At 46.4% G+C, this 16,492-nt stretch overlaps 1 protein-coding gene across 1 annotated transcript; it reads right to left on the minus strand.

Moving 5' to 3' along the window:
* NLRP13 (NLR family pyrin domain containing 13) lies at positions 1 to 14,491 on the minus strand. Its single transcript, XM_045849515.1, has 10 exons — positions 14,191 to 14,491; positions 13,374 to 13,436; positions 10,604 to 12,188; positions 9,403 to 9,570; positions 8,138 to 8,305; positions 6,756 to 6,926; positions 4,030 to 4,200; positions 2,174 to 2,344; positions 547 to 717; positions 1 to 136 (listed from the first exon to the last, which is right to left on the minus strand). Exons 1-10 carry the CDS (start codon positions 14,489 to 14,491, stop codon positions 13 to 15), a joined length of 3,093 nt encoding a protein of 1,030 aa, XP_045705471.1. The 3' UTR covers positions 1 to 12.
* Positions 14,492 to 16,492: the final 2,001 nt, after the last annotated feature.

The raw sequence follows: 16,492 nt of genomic DNA on the forward strand, positions 1-16,492 counted from the left end.
CTCGTCCTTGGGTCACCACCACCACTTATCTTCAAGGTCATTCCAATCCCACTTGCACAGGATCCTCAGAACACGCCCCTTCGCCTTCAATTCCTGCAGCTTCTCTTTTATTAGATGGTATAAGTCTTTTTCCAGCCTACAAAAGCAAAAACAAAAAAATCGAGTAGAAAATTAGAAGAAATGATTGACTATATTTCTTTTTCATCCTCTCCCAAGGATATGTTTATTGACTTTAGAGAAAGAAAGGGAGACAGAGAGAGACAAAGACAGAGAGAGAAACAGAGAGAGAGAGAGAGATCAGTTTGCCTCCTGTACGTGCCCTGACTGGGGATCAAACCTGCAACCTTTTGGTGTACAGCATGATGCTCCAACCCACTGAGCAACCCAGCCAGGGCATGGCTACACACCATTCCCACCATTACTCCACACTCTGTCAGCCATCACTGCCTTAGGAGACTGAAGTCAGGGTCAACTGTTGTCTGCTCTAGCTATTAGCTGACCCATCCCCACTTCTCAGCAGGTGCCGTAAGAGTCAGTAGCGATTACCCGAGTTTCTGTAGTTTGCAGGCTGATTTTTTCAAGGACTTCCACAGCTTGTTGACGCCCTCAGTCCCCAAGTCATTTCCTAAGAGGTTCAGGTTAACCAGGCTTGTGCTGCTTCTGAGAACCGAGGACAGATGCTGGCAGCAAGCGGAAGTCAGGCCGCACTTCTCCAACCTGGAGTGGGTGGAGAGGGAGTGCTAAAGTTGGTCCTCTGGTATTGAGAAACTGGAAATACAAATGATGCACAGTCCAAGGGGGAAAACGCTACTAGAACATACCTACCAGCGGCACACACCACACACTTTCCAAATGCCTATGTGTAAATCGTTTTAACCCACACACCAACCCTATGAAGGTAAGTAACACCTTAAATCTCACTTGACAAATACGTATCACCTGCCCAAACATGAAAGATGACAATTTTAGTATAAAGTGCATGTGAGTTAATTTTTTAAAAGATTTTATGTACTTATTTTTAGAAAGAGGACATGGAACGGAGAAAGAGAGAAACAGCAATTGGTTGCTTCATACGCCCCCAACTAGGGACCTGGCACGCAATCCAGACATGTGCCCTGACCAGGAATCAATCTGGCAATCTTGGTTTGCAGGCTGGCATTCAATCCACTGAGCCACACCAGCCAGGGCTGCACATGAATTTATTTATAAGACTCTTGAAAGGACTAAAATGTTAGCACTACAGCCTCTTTCATGACATGTCTTTCATGTTATTTCTTTTTTTTTAAGATTTTATTATTTTTAGAGAGGAGAAGAGAGGAAGAAAGAGAGGGAAAGAAACATCAATGCGCCTGTTGAGCTCCCCCTATCGAGGACCTGGCCTACAACCCAGGCACATGCCCTGACTAGGGATCGAACCAGCGATCCTTTGGTCCATAGGCCAGCACTCAATCCACTGAGCTACACCAGCCATTATTTCTAAATTCTACAATACAACATCTGGACATAGTGTTGGCTAGCTACTGGGAACACAAGGTAAAAGGAAATGTGTCCTCTGTCAGCTTAACACAGCAGAGATTTCCACATGAGTCTACAAAGAAAGGTACCGTGAGGCTATACGTGTAAGATTTTAACGAATAAAATGCTGAGGGTGGAAGAGGTTGGGGAGGACTCAGAGAATGCTCCAAGGTGAAGGTACCATTTGATACCTTCCCATTTGATGGGTAGGAATAGCATGATATGATGAAAGCATGGGCCCTGGCGGGGTAGCTCAGTGGGTTAGAGGATCGTCCTGATGCCCCAAAGTCATGGGTTTGATCCCTGGTCAGGGCACATGCACGAATCAACCAGTGAATGCATCAATAAGTGGAACAATAAATTGATGCTCCTCTCTTTCTCTCTTTCTGTCCAAAAAAGAAATCAGTCAAAAACAAAAATTTTTCTTCCTGCTCAAGAGTGAAGATTCACAGGGCAGGGGCATGTCCTCTCCCCCAGCACCTCCTATCCAAAACGTACTGATGGAAAGAAAGAATATCTACAAGCCAAGAGATTTTTAAAAGGAGAATGCCATCCTTCACAAGTCTCACCCTTGTACCCCCACCACACGACCAGACAGTACCTGTCCCCACCCAAGAGTGAGAGGGGGCTTCCCTGCCAAAGAACAGCACTGACTCACCCAAGTGTGCTCAGAACACAGCTCGAGCACTTCAGAACCTCGCACAGCCGCCTCCCTCCATCATCCTGAACACAGTTTCTCCCGATGTCCAGCACCTCCAGGTTCTGATTGTGCTCCAGGGCGTCTGCCAGCTCCCAACAGCCCTCCACCGTGAAAGAGCACTCCGACAAACTGCCAGATGGAAATGTACAAAAGGGAAAAATCATCCCGCAGTCTCGGGCTTTATCAGCTCAAGCCCCACCTCACCCTCTTCCAGGGAGTAGAGAGATGCCAAAGATGACTTCTCATACTGGCCCTGCAGCTGGTCCTCCATCCATGTGTATGTGTGAGTGTGTGACAGAGAGAGTCATTAATGTGAGAGAGAAAGGGGAAAGAGAGAGAAAGAGAGAGAGGGAGGGAGCCAGAGAGACAGACAGACATTGATGTGAGAGAGAAAGAGGAAGGGGGAAAAGAGAGAAAGAGGGAGGGAGACAGAAGAGACAGACAGACACTGATGTGAGAGAGAGGAAGGGGGTGCAGAGAGAGACAGGGTCCCTGGAAGGACTCTGACACAGACATGTTTCAGCCTCTGAGCTCAACAGTTGAGCTGGAAAAAAAAAACCCACATCAAAAGCTCACATACAATGAATTATTATACCAAAAGGAGTTCAAGATGCAGAATCCATGTAAATATTTGGAGAGAGAATGAGAGGAGATGAGGGTTGACAGGGAGACAGGGGAGAAGGGGTAGATGGAGAGGAGAGAGACCGAGCAGAGAGGAGAGAGATAGAGACAGAAGAAAGATAAAGAAGAGAGAGGGAAGAGACAGAGGTATAGAGATGAGACACAGAGAGGAAAAAAGAGACAGAGAAACAGACAGAGAGAAAAGAGAGACAGAAGATACGAGAGACAGATAGGAAAGAGACATAGATAGAGAGACAGAGAGACAAAGAGACAGACAGGAGACAGAGAGGAGAGAGAGACAGAGACAGGTGGGGAGAGACAGAGGGAGCAGAGAGGTGAAAGTGGAGGTGATACCTTAAGGTGGGAGAAGGCAAACAAAATCCTTCCACCCTGTAGGAAGAGTCTGACAACATGAAAACATCCACATGCTTGAAACCGTCAAGGGCCAAGTCTAAGGGAACGGCCAACTAGATAAACAGCTACGCAAATCAGACACAAGATGGCTAGATTTCCATGGTAGGTAATGCCCACAAGTCAGCAGGAAAAAACCTCAACTGGAAAAAAAAATAGTCCTCAGGTTGTATCGAAGTTTTTCATTTGGATGTTCACACAGGTGCTTTTGAGCATTCAGACATGGCTCAACTCCATCCTTATTCGGAGATACAAATATACAAAAACTTGAGTTTATAAATAAGGGGTACAACCCCCTGGGACTGACCTCAACATAATCTTGGGGGAAGAGTGTAGGTGAGGGTTTAGGGGAGAGAAATTGGCCATGAATCCATAATTGTGGAAATTAGATAATGGAGTAGATGACATAGACTTCTGTTTACTCTTGTCTAAATTTTGCTATTTCCATGGAAAAATAAAATAGAGGTAGAACTACCGTTTTTCTACCTCTCAAACTGAAGAACTCAAGAAAGTTTAGGAACAGGGTATGTGATGATGTGGGTAACAGGTGCCCTTGGCTGGTAGTGATGTTAGTGGAGGACAATGGATATTGTGGTTGGTCCTTAACAGTTGCCCCATTTTCCCCACACAGGTACCACAATGCACCACACACGCCCCCACCATCTACCAAACCTAAGGCTCCTCTGTGTCAAGAGTTATGTCTGCACCCAGAACAGGCTGCCACCTAGAACTCCAATGGGCATGGGGCCACCTGCTGATGGACAGGACAGAGTAACACTCACTCCAGGCTCTGCAGGGCGCAGTCCGGTTGACGCAGTGCCTCACACAGAAACCTCACCCCTTCATCGCCCAGCTGGTTCTTCCTCAGGTTCAGGTGTGTCAGACTCTTGTTCTGCAGGAGAGCATCAGACAGGTGCCTGCAACTGGGCGCGCTGAGCTGGCAGAAGCAGAGCCTGTGGGTCGAGAGTCCCAGAGGGAGCAACTCAGGACCCCCAGGCACAGATGGCCTCCTCGTTCACCGGGCTGCATCCCTGGCTCGTAATCCAGGATTCACTGAGTGTGCACTGACTTCTGGCCTGTTCTAGACCCTGACAGCAAGCATGGCGAGAATGTGCCAGTCATGCCCTGGCTGGTGAAGCTCAGTGGATTAAGTGCTGGCTTCCAAAACAAAGGGGCAACAGTTCAATTCCCAGTCTAGGGCACATGCCTGGGTTGCAGGCCAGGTCCCCAGTAGGAAGCGTGAGTGAGGCAACCACACATTGATGTTAACTCCCCTTTCCCATCTCTAAGAATAAATAAATAAAATCTTTAAAAAATAAGGAGGAGCCCTGGCTGGTGTGGCTCAGTGGATTGAGTGCTGGACTGTGAAGCAAAGGGTTGCCAGTCTGATTCCCAGTCAGGGCACATGCCTGGGTTGTAGCCAGGTCTCCAGTAGGTGGCGTGCGAGAGATAATCACACATTAATGTTTTTCTTTCTCCCTCCCTTCCTCTCTAAAAATAAATGAAATCTTTTAAAAATAAATAAATAAATAAATAAGTAAACAAAGAAGAGTGTGCCAGTCATTATGGTTGGGTAAAAACAAAAAAAGAATAATGATGGTCAAACAGTACCGAGTTTCTGTTTTGCGAGATCAATAACTTCTAGAGCTCCAGTATATGGCATTGTGCCTACAGCTAACAATACTCTATTTATGCTTAAGATATGCCAAGAGGGTAGATCATATATTAAGTATTATAATATTGCTACTACTATTAAAATAATGATGATGATGATGATGATAATTTTTTTAAAAGATTTTATTTATTTATTTTTAGAGGGAAGGGAGGGAGATGGAGAGAGAGAGAGAGAAACATCAATGTGCCGTTGCTGGGGGTTATGGCCTGCAACCCAGGCATGTACCCTGGCTGGGAATCGAACCTGGGACACTTTGGTTCCCAGCCCACGCTCAATCCACTGAGCTACGCCAGCCAGGGCCAATGATGATAATTTTTAAGAAGAGTGGAGGAAACATTGGGAGGTGATGGATATGCCCATAGCCTTGATGGAAGTGAAGATTTCACAAATGAATGCTTATCCCCAAACTCACTGAGTAATGTTTGTTCATATTATATGTAATCACTTCTTATTAATATCCTGGTTCTTTGCCACCAGTGCTAGGTGAGTGTTAACCTTTGGCCAAGGCCAGCTCTCCAGTCTTTCACCATAATTGCCCCCTTGGAGGTGCCCCAAGACCCTTGGCCTTCTCCACTCTTTTATGCCCACCTGAACTGTATCTGATCCTAGGACACCCCAGCTCTCCACCTGCTCTCCACCTGCACCAAGAAGCAGATGTGGCTACAGGGTAACATCTGTGTAACCACACTGCTGTGGACTCACCCCTGCCCAGCGCTCCCCACTACCCCTAGAGTGCTTCTGTCCTGTGTACACCTGCTCGCATAACATCTCTACTTGGCGGATAACCAGGCATCTTCCACACCTGTGTCCCGATCCACCTTTCACCTGGCTATCCAAGCCCATTGCCTGCAGCAGGTCTGGGTTCCTTTTCACTCTGAAGTCACCTCCAATCCATCACCAAGTCTCACTGGCTCTGCCTCTCCAGATCCCCTGAAATCCTCCCGCAGCACCAGGCCAGCTCGCTCATCTCCTCTTGCACTGGTTCTGCACCCACTTTGCCCCCAGTAGAGTCTGTCCAATCTCCCATCCTCGGATGATTTTGCATCTCACCCCAAACAAAACAGATTCCTTCACACCCCTGCCCCCTGCCTGGCGTTCTGCAGGCATTTTGCTACCTAACTTCATTTTCTCTCGTTATGCACCCTCCTCACTTACTCCTGCCCTACTTGTTTTCCTGTTCCTCCTACCACATCACAAACAGCAACCCCTCCTGTTCCTTCCTTCCTTCCTTCCTTCCTTCCTTCCTTCCTTCCTTCCTTCCTTCCTTCCTTTCTTTCCTTCCTTCTTTTCTTCCTTCCTACCTGCCTTCTTCCTTTCCTCCAAGTCTCTGCTTCAACATCACCTCCTCAGATAAGTTGGGCAACCAACCCCACCACCCTTTTGTACTCACTCATTGTTTTTCTTCTTACCTTGATTGTGTGTGTGTGTGTGTGTGTGTGTGTGTGTGTGTGTGTGTGTGTGTGTGTGTGTGTGAGAGAGAGAGAGAGAGAGAGAGAGAGACCCATAAAACCACATCCCCCACACAGGCAGGAAGCTTGTCTGTCTTATCCTCACCCCAACTTAGGAACTCCGATATCGATCGACTCAAACAATCAAAATTTCTCAGGGTCCTTGCTAAAATGGAATTCCTTGGCACAACCCCCCAGAGATGGATTTGATTTACCCAGGATGCTGCTCAAAATCTGTCTTACAACAATGCTTAGCATGTGGAGTAATCGCTCCAGTGTCTGGGAGTTTTCCATGCTATCCACAGGTCCCAACAAAGGAGCTGTTCTCCCCGAGGCTGACACTCACGAAGAGTCACTTTCAGAAACAAAGCCAAGAGGCACTTACACCAACTTCTCCAAGGCACAGTTGGGCTGACTCAGGGAGGCACACAGCCATCGCACACCGTCGTCCTGGAGAGGATTGAATCCCAGGCACAGCCGGGTTGTTCTCTGGGTGCTGGTGATAATTGAGGCTAGTGCCTCTAAGCTGGCGGCGGACAGGTCACATTTCTCCAAGCTGTGAAAGGAGTAGGTGCAAGGTGAGCCTCAGCAATGCCCTGTTTCCTTTCTCAAACTCCCTGTCCCTGAGGGCCACACATCTGGGAGCCAAACCTCACGGGAAGATTAAATCAGATATAGAACAAAAGCTTCAAGGAGGAAAAAGTGGGTCAAGGTATGGTTTCCCAATCCTTGCCCTACTGAGCTTTGGGTCAGGTCATTCTTTTTTGTGGGGCATCCCCCGATGCATTGTACGGTGTTGATTATAACTGGTCTTTAACCACCACACACCCATAGCCTGCTCCCCTCTCAACTGTAAAAGCCAAGTAAGTGTCTGGACATTGTCAAATCTCCCTGAGGAGCAAAATCATCCCCAGTCAAACACCACTGGGTTTAGGGGAAGCTGACAGAAGCCTCAGGGGCTACACCGAAGAGGCTGTGAGGCCCACAATCATGCTGAAGGCAAAACTGGCCAAGACTGAGCCCTAAGGAGGAAGGTGGGAAGAATAAAAATGGTAAGAACTGTGTCAACAGGATAGGTACAACATACAACAGGGGCTCCCCCACAAAGCTCCCAAAAACATATTCCCACCCTGCCACTCAAACTTGCAAAGAACATATTCGGATAAAGACGGAAGACTTACGAGAGCTCCTTCAAGGCACGCTTGGGCACATCAAAGGGCTTCTGAAGGTTTTTCACCGCAATATCAGAGAGGTCATTGTCCCCCAGGCTGAGGAAACGCAGACTGGAGTTCTTGCTGAGTTCCAGGAACAGACGGTAACAAGCCATGGAGGTGAGGCCACACGATTCCAACCTATCAGGGAGGGCCCAAGATAGGCCATCACTCTTGGGCAGAGTGGTCTTTGAGCAGATGTCCCCTTGCTACATGAATGAAGCTGACCTCCCCCTTCCTGATCCCTCCCTGGGGCAGAGTGCTTTCCAAGTCAGTGCTGTTCAAAGTGTGGTCCACAGCCCAGGATCACCTCAAAGATGGCACACCTACTCAGTCTCCGAAAGCAGGGTCCCAGAATCTGTGTTTTAATACCCCACCTGGATGATTCTGATAGATATTGAAATTTGAGATTCACTGCTCTACGCCCATGAACATTTTTTCCCCTCTGCTAATCTTCCTCTGGATCTGTTTGCTGCCATGCTGACTCTTGTTCTCCCAATGAATATTCGCCCCTGAGGGTGGTCCTGGAGACAGACCTGGGGAACAAGAGACTTACCACAGATACTTGAGGTTGCATGCCGAGTGCCTGAAGGTCTTAAAAATCATCATGGACACAGTAACTCCCAGGTTGTTAGAGCTCAAGTTCAGGTGGGTCAGCCGGTCGTTACCATAAAGGACCACAACGAGTTCCTTCAGGACCCTGACAGGGGTTATTGATTTGCATCTGAGGAAGAGAAGAGGCAAGAAAGCTAGTTTGGACGATGGTAGCAGGGTGGGGATATGGCATCCTTGTCTTGAATTTCCATCATAAAGACACACACACACACACACACAGACTTTCAAGGATGGACAAAATATAAGAGGAACCCACAATTTGGTTTTGAGTCATGGTACTGAATTTTTAAAAAAAAAATAGATTTTATTTATTTATTTTTAGAGAGATGGGAGGGGAAGGAGAAAGAGGGAGAGAAACATCAATGTGTGGTTGCCTCTCATGCGCCCCCGCTGGGGACCCGGCCCACAACCCAGGCATGTGCCCTGACTGGAATAAAACAGGTGACCCTTTGGTTCACAGGCCAGCACTCAATCCACTGAGCCACACCAGCCAGAGCTCAAATGTTTTTTAGATAGTGGGGAGGCCCTTCTTAGAAAACTGATTTCCTTCTCCTTTGGGAGATGTCACTATTTCATATACAATTCTGATCATTTAGGTGAGTTTCTCCAACACAAGGTAAACTCCATAAAGGCTGGAGTTGTCTGTTCTGTTCACAACCCTGGAACTGCGACAGAGATGCTCCTATAACGTCCTAAAAGTTCTCAACTCCTTCACATCCAACTCGAACCAGCAGCCCGACTCAGACGTCTTAAGGAAAAATTAGTTTCTCTACATGTGCCTCTCATATAGATTCCCATTTGTTTTTATTTCCACCTACCCTACCTAAGTAGAAGCTCCACTAATACAAGCACATTTCTTTTATTTCCCTGAGCACCTACCTTACTTTCTGGCAAATAGATGCTTACTGCAGGAATTTAAAAAGTTGGGTTGTCCTGCCATGGCTGGTGTGCCTCTGTGGACTGAGTGCCAGCCTGTGAACCAAAGGGTCGCCGGTCCGATTCCCAGTCAGGGTACATACTTGGGTCAAGTCAGGTCCCCAGCAGGAGCATGCAAGAAGCAACCACACATTGATGTTTCTTTCCCTCCCTTTCTCCCTCCCTTCCCTTCTGCCTAAAATAAATAAATAAAATCTTTTTTAAAAGATTTTTAAAAAGTTGGGTTGTCCCACTATCATATTCGTCAAACTGTGAGGGTCTCACACTTACGTCAGTTTTTGGAGTCTACACCTTGGGTTTCTAAGCTCATAGCAGAGTTTTTTCATAGATGTGGCATTCAGCTTGCTGTTACTCAGGTCCAGTTCACTCAAGTTCCCATTGTGGAACACGGAGCAGACATCCTGCCACTGGGTTATCTTGGGATTGACAACCCTCGTCCTTTATGAGGGAGAGAGAGAAGGCGGATGAGTAAATGAACCTCAATCAACACCTAGAATGTGGTCTACATGAGGCAAGAAAAAAAAAAGACCCTAACATGTGATGAGGGATTTAGTAGCATTCTGGGTATGAAAATGTGTAATCCCAAAAGTATAGTTCTCCAAATACTACATGTGTAATTCCTGCACATGTAGTATTCTCAAGAATTCTTGTCAGAAGAAAGCAACCACATAAATGAGGTGAGGTGGACATCCCTGGGACCTGAAATAATTAGCAGACAAGTCAGGTTTTCTTATCTAGATAGAAAATTAGTGTCCATGATGGGACAAGGTCATAGGAAGAAAACCCAAAGTAGCTGAAGTATTTCTGGGATTCTTCCTCCAGTGGAAGTCATGAGTGGAAATCACTAGTATCAGGAATGGGACAAAGTCAGAGGATAAGAACCCAAAGTAGATACAATAGGTCTGGGGTTTTTCCTTCTTCCAGGAGATAAAGGGGCAAACTCATCAGAACAAGCTTCAGAATTTCATTGACTCCATCAGCCCCACTCCTACCCCAGCTCACATTCAATGGAGAAACATCGAGCATTTGATGTAAGATCTGGAGCTCATGGAGAGAGCTGAGCACTAATCCAGGCTGAGCTACTCAATAACCATAAGAGCACAAGTAAACTATTCTTTTATCCTTCAGTTTTCTTAGCCATGAAGGCAATAGCAGCTCCCCCTCCATTCATCTACTGACATCAGATGCAAGACAATGCTTTAGAACAATGTTTGCCCCATAAAAAAAAAAACCTTCCATGTGCAGTGCCCGAGACAGAAGCTCTACCTTTAACTAGATCAATGAAAGGAGCCAGGGACCCCCAACGTGATAACTAAAGGAATATTTTCACCCAGGGTAAAGCTGATTGATGATGTTGGATCAATCATAACCACTGATAACACAACAACAACAAAGGATCCCCAGTTTTTCACTGTAGAACTCAGGCAGAGCAGAGAGAATTTGGGGAAAGAAATAGCAATGTGTTACATACCCCAGTGTTTTCCCATCAGCTGTCAACTCCATTTGAGGGATGTGACAGCTGACAGAGAGTCTAAGCTTACTTAACCTTTGACAGTGCTTTAGACAAAATGAAATAGCCTGGAATTGAAGATCCCCCAGATCCAGGTCTGCTTCCAGGAGGTGGCTCAAAATTTCCTTGACTAAGGCCTCCTCCTGCATTTCATGCAAGCACTGAAAAAACAGAAGTAATTCAAAACTGCAGGAGACTGTGTCAGATGTGGCTATCTCTTCTGCCCATTTTAATAACTTGTCCATGATCCTGGGACACATCTTACAATGCAAAGTATCTTCTACTTTTCTTGCTAGGTCTCCATTCAAGAGACCAAAGAGAAAAAGAACCATCTGGTGCCAGTAGGAGTTTGTGTCCACAAAGGCATCATCCAGGAGCACCCTCATCTCTTGATACTTTGAGAGACCCCCGATGGCTCCTTCTTTTCCCCTCAGCGTGTAAAACATGGCTCCCAAAAACACCTGGAAGCTTTGGTGAGTGAAGGTGACACAGTCCTCACAGTCACTGGCCTTTCGAAGAATATTCAGCCTGAATAGACGATCAATCAGAGGTGCCTGCAGGCGCCGATGTTCAATGTCCTCTTTTGCAAACGTGAACTTTGAAGACCACATCCCATCAGCAGCCAGAGAGCAGAGGGCTCGCCACTGCTCCAACCAGCTCTGCTTTGACCAACTCACCTCTGCTGTTTCAAACAAGCTGGAGAAAAAACAAGTGTACAGATGGGTGGTGGTCTGGGCACTCAGCCGGAAAGAGGGACATGTTGTCATCTGTTGCTTCAGGCAGGAGGACACCATCCAGCACACAAGGGGGGCAGAACAGGAACGAGACAGAACTTCTTGCTTTCTTATCCACTGCAAGATTCTCCTGGCTTTGTTTTGTTCCCCAAAGTATCTAAAGAAATACTCCTCCTGATCTCCCTTTGTGAACCCTGGGATTTGTATAAACCATGGATTCAATAACAATTGTTTAAGGTCTTCTATGCAACAGTCCCTGGTGGTGATCAGTAAGGTAGCAGAGGGAACTAGCTCCTTCTTCAACAAGTGGAGTAGGATTCTGGCCACCGGGAGCTGCTGGTACCAGTCTGGACATGGCAGGCTATCATCCACATTGGAGGGCATGGTCATTTCCTCAAAGCCATCAATGACAAATAAAAGTCTCTCCGGATGACTCATGAAGTGTTTGATGGCGGCCTGAGAGTCGGGTGAGTCCCCAGAAAGCAGGCCAGCGAAGGTGGTGTCCTCCATCTCTCTGACTTGATGGCAGCTGATGTAAGAGACATAGGAGAAGCTGTGTTGGAAGAGTAAGCCCTCTGCCCAGTGCATCAGGACCTTCGTCGCCAGGGTGGTCTTCCCAACCCCCGCCGCACCATGCAAGACTATCGTCTGGGGCTGGGCTCCGGTCCTCTTGGGATACAGGAGACGCTGAAGCTCTTCATGCTCCCACGCTGTGATGTTGCGGAGGTATATATGGTCTTCCGGCCAAGGGATATGGTTCCACATTGCCAATATTTTAGCCTTCATCCTCTCTCGGCACATTCTGGTGTGGGCTGAAAGAGAGAAGGGAGTGAGAACAAAGCAGTGCTCAGAAGACATTCAGCCTTAAGAATTGTTCAATATGACGTTGCCTTCAACAAGACAAACAAGGGTTTAACCTTTAGGAGCAGTGGTAGTAGCGGAAAGTGGCAAAAGGCAGCAAAAGTTAGTCTGATGATAGACATAAATATTTAGAAAACCTCGGACAACACAAGAAATATCTAATTAGAGTTTCAGAAAAACTGAATGGACAACAGTGTGGTGATTGCTGGGGGGAGGGGGATATAAGGGGACTAAAAGGTAATGTAAAAAAATATAATAAAGATTTAAAAACAGGAAGAAAAACAGAACAGAGAAGAAAGACTCACTGTCAAAGAGACAATAAGATTATTTATTTATTTATTTATTTATTTATTTATTTATTTTTAGAGAGACGGGAAGGGAAGGAGAAAGAGAGGGAGAGAAACATCAATGTGTGGATGCCTCTCATATGCCCCAAACTGGGGACCTGACCCACAGCCTGGGCCCTGGGCCCTGACTGGGAATTGAACCGATGGCCCTTTGGTTCACAGGCCCACACTCAATTTGCTGAGCTACACGAGCCAGGGCTATTTTTTTTTAAAAAGAAATTATGATAAACCTCACAAGATTTTGTTATCTAATGCTTTATACCCATAAAATTCTTAAAATAACTATTAAAAAAGAAAATTTAAGAACAGAATTTTTAAATTTAAATGTAAAGGTTCCACTTGAGGGCCAGGCCCAGAACCTAGCCTCCCATGACATGTCAGAACATGGGGTAGAGGACCCCAAAAGCTATCACAGTAAAAAAGACAGGTCCCATACAACATAAAAAATCAAAGTGGCATCAGATTTATCACCACAGGGCCCTGGAGGACATTGGCCACCAGAAACACTGGTGGGAAATGCTTCTCAACTTGGAAGTTGACCTAAATTATTCATCAAAGTGTGCACTAGAGAAACTTTTAATAAAACAAGCTCTTAAAAATCCTCTCTCATGTTGACCTTTCTCAATGAGTTATTCTAAAACGAGTTCCCTAAGACAGTGTGGAGACAGACAAACAGACATGGAATCTACTATCAATTGGATAAAACTTCAGCAAAAATGGCGAACATAGACTCAGTAAAATGCTCCATAAAACAATTTGTCTGCAGGCATCATAAAATAGTGTGCACACCTGACTGGTCTTCTGGGATCTCTGGTTCTTCTTGGTGTGGGTCTTGGGGTGCCTGTGCTGTCTCTGAAAGAAACAGTGACGATGGGGTGTGAGGTACCCCAGGCTGGAACGAGCAGGCGGCGATGGGTGCCCTCCAGAGGACCAACCATGTCTATGACAAACTTGGGGTGGACTGCAGGAGCCACACCCCCCAGCTCCATCAATGCAACCACTTTGGAAACCTGCTCCATTGCAAAGCCCACAGCACATGTTGAATGCCTCCCAGCTTGGGTCCAGCCAGATCCCCTAACCGGCTCTTCCATCAGATGTCCATTTGGCTCACTCTCTCACCTCCAAGACTTGGCTCCAATCTTACCTCCTCAGGGTGGCTGATGATCCTAATCCACACAGCTCCAGACCCCTACATCACACACCTGAGCCTCTCCCCCTCCACCTTTTCTCTCTCTTTCTCTCTCTCTCTCTCTCTCTCTCTCTCTCTCTCTCTCTCTCTCTCATCCACTGCAGGTGTCACACTCTAACACACCATGTAGCACACTTATTGACCCCATTGTTACTCATCTATGACCAGCAATTTGGATTGACCCCATAAAAATCCAACAGCAACATTCTTGCTGCCATGAAGGTAGCTGTCCCCTTGGTCCCTCATCCCCCCATGCTCCCAGTGTCTCCATCCCCCTATTTCCCCATCCCTCTGTGTCTCCCCCATACTCATCCCTCCATGTCTTCCCCCCATGTCCCCATCCCTCTGTGTCTCCCCCATACTCATCCCTCCATGTCTCCATCCCCACACGGTCCCATCCCTCCAGCCCCCACTCACCATTCATCTCAGCTCTCAGTTCCTCACAAAGTGAAGTCAGACTCATGTTCTCAAAGATTCGGAGGGTCACGTCCCACACCTGCCTCCCTGGGAAGTGCTCGTTCAGCAGACACAGCAGGTCAGCAGGGTTGGCGGCCTTCACGTCAGCCCAGGGGATCTTCTGGGAGCCACTGGGCAGCCAATGAGGGGACTGGAGGCCGAGTTTGAATTCCTCCAACTGGCACTGATCCAGGCCCCTCAGGTAGGACAGAAGTTTGTCCCAGGAACCGTTGTCCCCGGCCATGCTCACCAAGGAGCTCATTCTGCCAATGCACCCGATTCCCAGGTTCCCCAACACCTGTGCCACACACAAGACAAACAGGAGCTGCAGGAAAGGAAGTAGAAAATCCATAAGTCTGACCCCCCACCTCCTCCCAAAGGGTCCAAGTATGTCCAAACTTTTGGTGTCTCTGGGCCCGCTAGAAGAAGAGTTGTCTTAGGCCACACATTAAATACACATACACTAACGGGAACTGATGAGCAAAAAAAAAAAAAAAGGTTTTAAGTAAATCTACAATTTTGTGTTAGGCCACATTTGTGGCCATCCTGGGCTGCATGTGGCCCTCGGGCCATGAGTTGGACACCCCTGGAAGCTATACCCTCACTCTGTTCACCTCCTAGCATGTCCCGCTGCCTGTGTTTGTATACGTGTTCATCAACCTGTCTCACACCGGGATGTCTGCTTCCTCTGAACGGGGACCTTGTTCTTGTTACCACTAGCACCAGGTACACATGAGGTCTCAGCCATGTGTCTTTTTTATGTACGCCAAATTTATATGTGTCTAAAATCACGTATAATATATGGTGTTTACCTATAATACATAATGTTTTCTACAGAATATGCAATATGAAATATAATATGTAGTGTTTTATATATGTTATTAGGTCAAGTGTGGTGATTGTGGGGGGGTGGGGAGAAGTAGAAGAGGGTATGGAAGTGGTAAACAGTAATGGGGAAAAAAAAGAAATAAGCATTTTATGACTTATAATAAATCTAAAAGCCCTGTCCTAGCAAATTTACTGATTCAAGACTGGACTGCACTCAGATTCAGGGCATTCACTCTAAACATGAATAAAAAAGAACACTGAAGTGAGTTAGTGGCACCAAAGAGGAGAGGGAAACTAAGGAGATCAAAGGAGTAAAGGAAGGAGACCATTGTAAATCAGTGTCAGTGACATCCATCAGGCGGGGGGGGCAGTCAGTGACCAGTCCATAGAACTGAGATCTGGTACCTTGCTCACAATAGCCTAGACTGGAAACTCTCTCAATGTCTGTGGACAGAGGCATAAAAAAAAATGCAAGAGAGGAAGAGAGAGATGCACACGGAGGAATATGACTCAGCCATAATGAAGGAGATCCTGCCATTTGCAACAACATCGACGATCCTACCTAGAGGGTATTCTGCTAAGTGAGATAAGCCAGACAGGGAAAGACAAGTACCATACGATTTCTCTTATACATGGAATCTGAAACAGTCCAACTCATAAGTGACCAGGGACCCAAAACTAATATATTATTGCATGTCAACCATAATTAGAAATAAGTAAGTAGCCCTGGCTGGGTAGCTCAGTTGGTTAGAGCATCATCCTGATACGCCAAGATTGTAGGTTCAATCCCCAGTCAGGGCATACAAGAAGCAACCAATAGATGCACAAATAAGAATTGAAACAACAAATTGATGTTTCCCTTTCTCTCCTTAAAATCAATCAATAAAAAATAATGTTTTCACCAACCAAGGAATGCATAGATAAGTGGAACAACACAGCGATGTTTCTCTCTCTAAAATCCATTAAAAGTAAAGGAGTGCCTATTTCTAAAAATAATAATAATAAATAATTTTTTAAACTCACCAGGAATACTTAATGAATCCTGAACCATAGCTTCCACTATAGATTACATTCCTTCCCGCTTCTAGGCACATTTTTGTCAGCCAAACAAATACATAACCTTGGGGTGTGTGAGTCTCTGTTTAAAGGTGCCTTACTGACTGTGTATTGTTTTGTTAATATTAAACTCAGGACCAACTGCACTCTCCCTTGCACCTGAAGGAAGCCTGCCTATCACCCAGCTTTCTCCATAAACGCTGCCACAGCCTTTGCATACTCAAGACCCCAGACCCCACTTCCTGAGAACCAGGAACACCACCCAAAACAAGCCCAGAAATGCAAACCACACCACCGAACCGACCTGCACGGAAGGACACGTGTACAGAGAACGAGAGATGGAATGAGACAGATTTTCCACTGCTCTGCGCATGTCCAA

Source organism: Phyllostomus hastatus, unplaced genomic scaffold, assembly GCF_019186645.2.
Source record: "Phyllostomus hastatus isolate PE091 unplaced genomic scaffold, TTU_PhHast_1.1 phas_contig_133, whole genome shotgun sequence".
Taxonomy (NCBI): Eukaryota; Metazoa; Chordata; class Mammalia; order Chiroptera; family Phyllostomidae; genus Phyllostomus; species Phyllostomus hastatus.

Excerpts from the sequence above, each read along its gene's own strand:
- NLRP13 (XM_045849515.1), bottom strand. The coding sequence starts at position 14,491 with ATGAGCTCCTTGGTGAGCATGGCCGGGGACAACGGTTCCTGGGACAAA. Across the intron at positions 9,571-10,603 it reads GCTGATGGGAAAACACTGGG|GACGAGGGTTGTCAATCCCA; the intron begins GTATGTAACACA and ends TCCCTCATAAAG. Across the intron at positions 137-546 it reads TGCAAACTACAGAAACTCGG|GCTGGAAAAAGACTTATACC; the intron begins GTAATCGCTACT and ends TTGCTTTTGTAG.